This window comes from Myotis davidii, unplaced genomic scaffold (assembly GCF_000327345.1).
Source record: "Myotis davidii unplaced genomic scaffold, ASM32734v1 scaffold854, whole genome shotgun sequence".
In the NCBI taxonomy this organism is placed as follows: Eukaryota; Metazoa; Chordata; class Mammalia; order Chiroptera; family Vespertilionidae; genus Myotis; species Myotis davidii.
The window spans coordinates 997,559-1,005,012 of NW_006285939.1; the positions used below are offsets into that span (position 1 = coordinate 997,559).

The 7,454-nt window shown below is 38.9% G+C and overlaps 1 protein-coding gene across 4 annotated transcripts in view; it reads left to right on the forward strand.

The window, feature by feature from the left end:
- Positions 1-7,454, forward strand: part of MAPK8 (mitogen-activated protein kinase 8) — a 61,077-nt gene that overhangs the window by 18,985 nt on the left and 34,638 nt on the right. For all 4 annotated transcript variants that reach the window (XM_006757125.2, XM_006757124.2, XM_006757127.2 and 1 more), the window contains exons 3-5: positions 1,126-1,255; positions 6,647-6,705; positions 6,795-6,933. In XM_006757125.2, the coding sequence (XP_006757188.1) occupies positions 1,126-1,255; positions 6,647-6,705; positions 6,795-6,933 (328 nt within the window). The remainder of the gene's footprint in view (positions 1-1,125; positions 1,256-6,646; positions 6,706-6,794; positions 6,934-7,454) is intronic.

Below are 7,454 nucleotides of genomic sequence, written 5' to 3' on the forward strand. Positions count from 1 at the left end.
TATAGAATGTACCGATGTGTTTCTTTATGCAGCACCAATTTTTAATGCATATATTTCTGCAATATATTTGATATGGTATGAGAGCTGTAAAACAAATTCAGGTTTCCAGTTAGGTGAGAGCCATTGTAATCGGGAGTGTGCTGACTTTCAAATATCGCATAAGCAGAAACAGTCTTTTTTAGTTTATTAGGTGGCCCAATGTGAAGGATATAACTACATGTTTTAGTCTTCTAGTCTTATCTTAACTTTTTAACTTTCTGACTTAACTTGGGCAAACCTCTGGCCTTATAGCAGGCAGTGGTAAATCCAAATGACTTTAAAGTTTCTTTTAATTATAATATTCTATAATTTTAAGATATGTTCCTTTATTTGTGCTTGTGTTTCTCTTACCTGTAATATGCGTCAGATGCCATTTGGTCACGGGAGAGGAAGTTATGAAGAGTAATGAGTAGAATGTTCTATTTCCCAGAATTTTAGGTGGTTCATTAACAATTATGAAGCAGCTTCTGATGGCCTGAAATCTGGAATTCATCATTATAACACCTTGATTTTTAATTCCCCCTCTAAAACAAATTTTAAGGCTTACTTTTCATATGATAATCTTTTGTATAGATACCTCTATATGTCCCTTCCTCTTTCTGTATTTATTTTGTATCCAAGAGGATGGAAGTGATGCACTTATGTAGAATTCTTCAGAAAATATTTTGAGTAGAATTTATGACCATGTGTATTCTTTGTTTTCTTTCCCTGGTGGAGGTGCAGGATGAGTATTCATTTAGGCTTTAAGCTATCTTTTGAACCTGAACACTTAGTAAACATTGGTGCATTGAGTGCCCATTTTTATTATAGGTGAATCTCGGAGGAGCCCAGTGAACAAGCAGAATCTGTCTTCACAGTCACAGTCAGTTGTCTCTTGAGTCCATTTGCATTGTAAGAAGCAGTTAGTGCTGTACATTGTTTGGAATGTGCTGCAGTATAAATAGAAGAAACATGGTGATCATCAGAGACTGGAAACTGGTCCAATTGCATTTATCTTTGGAGAACATGAGGCATCTGCATGCATGTTTTAGAAAATCAGTTTTGCAGATTTTTTATTACATTTTTGTTTTTTAATTTCTATTACAGTGCAGCTTATGATGCCATTCTTGAAAGAAATGTTGCAATCAAGAAGCTAAGCCGGCCATTTCAGAATCAAACCCATGCTAAGCGGGCTTACAGAGAGCTGGTTCTTATGAAATGTGTTAATCACAAAAATGTAAGTGGGACATTTTAGAAAGTTTCTTAAGTGTAGATGAAATAAAGATTTGTTCATGAATGTATGAATATCAAAAACTTTAAAAATAGTAGATGTTTTGAATTGTTCTTCTGGATTGAAGCATTGTTTAAAAGGTTTATATTTCACCCTGGCCAGTGTGGCTCAGTTGGTTGGAGCGTCATCCCGATCAGGGCACATACCCAGGTTGCAGGTTCGATACCTGGTCAGCCTCATGTTAGGAGAGGCAGCCTATGAAGTTTCTCTTTCTCCCTCTCTAGCTCTAAAATCAATAAAAAATAAATAAAATGATAAATATATTTAAAGAAATAGAAGGTGTATATATCTATAGTGTGAATTTTTTTATATACTTTTTTTGATTTTTTTATTGCTTAAAGTATTACAAAGGGTATTACATATGTGTCCATTTCCCCCCCCTCCCCCCGCCCTTGACAGTCCCCTAGCCTCCCCTATCCCCCAGTGTCTTATGTCCATTGGTTATGCTTATATGCATGCATACAAGTCCTTTGGTGTGAATTTTTTCTCAACTTCACTATATTAAAAGAAAAACAGCTTCTGAAATTCAGATTGTGTACTTTTCTGACATGAGCAAAAGGACTTTGAAAGAGGCAGGTGTTTTCGAAGGACTCTATTTAGGCTTCATCCCCTCTTCACTTTAGTTTGTGTCAGCTGCCAGGTCAGGAAACATTCTGTTGCACATGGACACTGGAGCTTTGTTTACTGACACTGGGTGTAGCCTCAGACCATTTCCCCATCCACTGTCTTCTCTGTAGGTAATGCCATTCTCACTGGTCACCTCATGGTGAGGATAGCCAGTGAGCAGAAAAACATTCTGATTCTATTTCCTAATGATTATAAGGACTTAAACATACAACTTTCACTCATGTTGAGAACAAATAGTTACACTTTTTAAAGCATACATTAAGCATACTGATATTTTATAATTTTTTTAATAGAGTGATGTCTCCATGTTGAGAGGAAATAAACTGGGATTGAATTGTGCAAGGAACATTTTTATGAATGACTAAACCTAAAGTACCTGACCGGAGATGTTCTGTGGTGTTTCTCCGAAGGAGTTTATAAAATGTAGTCAGCTCAGCACATTCTGGTTGCAGACAACACAGTTTACTCCATTTTAAGAGTTAACTGTGTGCAAGCCTCTGTGTCACCAAGGGGAAGTTTCATGGAAGTTAAAATTTAGGCTCCTTATTTGGGGGTTTACAGTGTTAATTTGAAGACAAAACAAATGCATGAGGAGTTAAAGACCTAACAATAAATTTTAACTGTCAAAGTTTAATAGAAGTTTAATTGTGAAATCATGTGGATGAAAAATAAACAAATGCTGAGATTTCAGGAGAGGAAATTGCTGAGCCTTAAGGAAATGGAAAGGCTTTGGGGAAGAGTGGACCTAGATAATCTATATGTATAAAAGCCTAATATGCAAATTGCCCCTGCGGGAGTTCGATTGGGAGACCGTTTGCTTGCTATGACATGTGCTGACCACCAGGGGGCGGTGCAGAATGAAGGAAGGCCCTGGCCAGCACCCCAGGAAGGGAGGCCCCGGCCAGCAGCCAGAAGGCCCCAATCGGTCCTAATCGCTGGCTAGGCCTAGGGACCCTACCCGTGCACGAATTTCATGCACCAGGCCTCGAGTTCTTAAATAATGGGTGAAAATTGGATTGTTGGAGGAAGTGGACCTCCCAGAGAGGAAAATTAGCATTTAAGAAAAGGCACAGAGGTGAAGATTAAGGTCAGTGATAGGGAAGTTGTGTCAGCCAGTCTTGTTCTAGGTGGGAGCCAGGCATGTTGCTGGTGGCCTCCTGCACTCAGAGCTGCTTGTGTCCCTGGTAGCCTGTTTCCTGACGGAGGTGGTGTCATTGTCTTAGTTTTGTATTGAGGAGATGGCCGGCTTCTCTTTACCTTGAGCCTGGCAACTGCACAGAAAGATGGCTCCGTCAACTAAAGGAAGGGCATGCAAAGTTGGTTGCACATGGTTAATCCTGTAGTGGGGGTAGTGCAGATCCATCCTTGCCACCTAGAACAGTGCTGCCACAGAGGAGGTGCTGAACGTATTTGTTCAGTGAACAAATGTTAAGTAAAGATAGGGAGTCCTGGCCAGGTCGTTCGGTAGAGTGTTGTCCCGTACACTGTAAGATTGCAGGTTCAATTCCCAGTCAGGGCACAAATGGGAGGCAACTAATTGATATTTCTTTCTCACATAGATGTTTCTCTGTCTTCCCTTCCTCTCTCTCTAAAGAAAAACAAAACAAAACAATAAAAACATATCCCCAGGTGAGGATTTAAAAAAAGTAAATTAAAGGAAACAGGAATGGTAATGGAATTTTTTTACTCTCTGATGGGTGGATGTTTTGCCTTTTCAACATTTTCATGTTCTGCACAAATCATCTCTATTGTTCTCAACCTCTCTGGCTTTCCCGAGTCACTTCTTTAGTTTTTTTTGTTTGTTTGTTTTTAGTGTGGTAAAATACATATAACATGAAACCTAGCATCTTACCCATTTTTAAGTGGTATTAACTACATTCATGTGATTATGCATTTCCCACTCTTTTCATAGATGGTTTTGAGTTTCTTTTTTTTTTTAGAATTGAGTTTCTTTTTCACTTATCTTTGAACACACTTTTACCTAGAGTACAGCACTGCATGCCTGGATGCACCCTCCAAGAGGAATGGGCATGTCATTTTCTCTTCACTGTGGACATCATACCCCCCTGTGCGGAAGCCACTCACCACGTAACTTACATTGGCTAAACAAGTTACTCTTTATTACAGGACTGCTAACACATCACATCTCCTGTTTTTTACTTTTCCTTTTTTCTGTGTTTGGTTTTTGTTTGTTTGTTTGTTTTGGAGAATAAGTCTAGTAGTTTCTGTTTGTCCCTATTAAATTTCCCCTGTGAAATCTGGCTCTGCCTGCACTGCGGGACTTGCTTGCTTTGTTCACACCTTTACTTGGCTTCGTCTCCCCATTCTGCTCAGGAGGCCTTCCTGGTCCCTGGTTAATTCATTAGCAGCCTTGGGTCTGCTGAGAAAATTACATGTCTAACTAAAAATCACCTAGCTCTCCCCAATTCTTTATCTTATCTACATGGGAATTATTATTGGGGACATTTTTTAAAAATGCCTTTTTTAAATCTTCATATAATATATCAAGATGCATTTCTCTGATTTACTACTGTGGTCCTTTGTTACTGTGTTTTTATTCACAAAAGAAGATAAAGTCTCTAATGAATTTCACCTGCTCCTGCTCCAGTTACTTCCCTCACAGTAGTCATATGCCACACACTCCATCAGTCCTTGACTTTGTTTGACTGTCTAGTTTATGATTGATATAATCTCCCTTTTGAAAAATCAGAGAACTGTTTCAGTCCTTTTTTGTAACATCTTTACTGAGATACAGTTTATATAGCGTACTGCTCATCCGTTTAATCTGAATAAGTTAGTGGTTTTTAGTTTACTCACTGATGTGTGTGACTTTTCCTTACCTCAAAAAGAAACCGTATGTCCTATGGCTCTCATTTCCCCATTTCTACCCCCTCAGCTGTGAACAAACACTGGTCCCCTTTCTGTCTCTGTATTCCTTTCATCTTTAACACCTCTCGTCCACTCTAGGATTTCCCAGATCTTAGTAAGAGCAGTGTTAGTATTTGTCCAAGTCTCCAAGTATGCAGTTCAACTGGTTAGGAGCATTGAGTTCATTTAGAGCAGCTAAATGTTTCCTATCAGCACCTCCCCCTATCATAAATATGTTTTACCCTTTCTGGTTTGAAAATTTTCTGAATTTATTTACTGAACAAATATTTTAACGCCTTCATTAAGCAAAGCTTTATGCTGAGATGAGTAACATAGATTCTGCCCTAATAATAATAAGTTTATGCCTAGACGAACATTCTTGCCCCTAAGTATAATTGTCAGCAAACATTTTTAAAATGTATGCCAGGTGTCTTTCTCTGTGCCAGGCCTATAAAGGGAATAAGGCTCAGCTCTTTCTAACAAGGATCCTGGTGTGGCTGGGACAAGGCTGTTGTGAAAATAAGACTACACAACAGTGTGTTAAGTGCCATAATAACATGAAAGACACTATGGGGACAAAGTAGAGAGGAAATCCAGCTCTCTCAAGGACAAGGGGTTGTCAGACTCTACAAAAAGAGGTCTATCTTGAAGGTAACAAAGTTCAGTAGGTAAATGACAAGCATATGAAGCAGTATGTTTAAAGGCATTTAAAGTTTTTAAAATGGTTACTTTAGTATGGCCAAAGTATCAAGTTAGGGAACCTAGTGTTAGTCATTATATGAATTATGATATTAGAGTCCTCGGCCTGTGTAGTAGCACAAAGAATGAAAAGAAGAGGCTGAAGTTCAGACTGACAATGCAATGGATAACATTGTTTAAAGTATTTATTACAGTGCAAATATTGAAAAACGAGTAAAACAAAATCCCTCTGAATCTTCTATTGTAAAAGAGAAGGCACTCTGGAAAAGTACGGAGTTCAAGTACAAATAACGAGTTCAATTTTATATTATTTGTGAGACTTCCTTGTGAAGTTGCGAGGTATATCTGAGACTCATGAGCTAAGCAAGGACTCTTAGTTCATATTTGGAAATTACCCACATAGAGATGTTTGGAGAAAATGCCATAGGTAATGTCACTCTGGGAAAGGTACAGATAGAGAAAAGAGGCGGATAGAAGAACAGTGGGAAAGAAGCCTGCCGGAGGACAGGCCAGTGGAATATGCTGGGACTGAGTGTAGCTGGGAAGGTGCAGAATTCTGAAAAACTTGGGGGCAAAGGCTGAGATTATATAGAGGTTCTGAGTTGGCTATAAACGAACATAAGAGATTTCAGATTTGCCTTCAATTCATGTTGAGGATTGTATAGCATAGTGTTCGTTTTGGAATGCATTATGTGGAGGTCTTCTGTTATAATTTTTTAAAGACTTGTTTTTTCAAGAAAGTTTTCAGCTCATAGCAAAATTGAGTGGAAGGTACAAAAATTTTCCATATAGTTAGGTACAGTTGTTACAAGCAGTGAACCTACACTGACACATCCACATCACCCAAAAAAAGCCCGGAGCTTACATTGGGGTTCACTCTTGGTGTTATACATTCTGTGGGTTTGGACAGATGTATAATGACATGTGTCCACCTTTATTGTATCACACAGTATTTTTACTGCCCTGAAGCTCCTCTGTGTTCTGGCTCCCTCTCTATCCCCAGCCCCTGGCCGTAAAGTTTTAATTACACAAAAGAAAAGAAATTACTTGAGCTTAGAAAATAAGATTTAGAAAATTTTAAACTGGATTTTTTTAACGCGTGTAGCAATTTCTAATTTTTTAATCTCTCTGCTTTTGCTGCAGATAATTGGCCTTTTGAATGTTTTCACACCACAGAAATCACTAGAAGAATTTCAAGATGTGTAAGTGTGATAATTAAAATTTTATGTTAGTGCCTTATTCTTAGATTGTTGCTGTACACTTTAGCTGTCATCTTTTTTCACCCATGAAGTTACATAGTCATGGAGCTCATGGATGCAAATCTTTGCCAAGTGATTCAGATGGAACTAGATCATGAAAGAATGTCCTACCTTCTCTATCAGATGCTGTGTGGAATCAAGCACCTTCACTCCGCTGGAATTATTCATCGGGTTAGTAGAAACTACTATCATCATAATCTGTTTTTTATCCATTGAGGTGAAATTCATGTAACATAAGAGTAATCATCTTAAAGTGTACAATTCAGTGACATTTAGTACAGTCACAAAACAGGAAGCCACCATCCATATCAATTGCTCCAAAAGAAAACCTCATACCCATGAAGTAGTCACTCCTCATTCCCTCTTTCCCAGCCCCAGGCATCATACCAGTCTGCTTTCTGTGACTATACACTTACCTCTTCTGGATTTTATATGCTTGGAATCGTACAATGATGTGACCTTTGTGTCCAGCTTCTTTGACTTAGCATAACCTTTTCAAGGTTATCCATGTTGTAGCATGTATCAGTAGTTCATTCTTTTTTATGACTAATACTAGGGGCCCGGTGCACGAAATTCGTGCACTTGGTGTGTGTCGGGGAGGAGTGTCCCTCAGCCCAGCCTGCCCCCTCTCACATACTGGGAGCCCTCAGGCGTTGACCCCCATCACCCTCCAATCGCAGGATCGGCCCCTT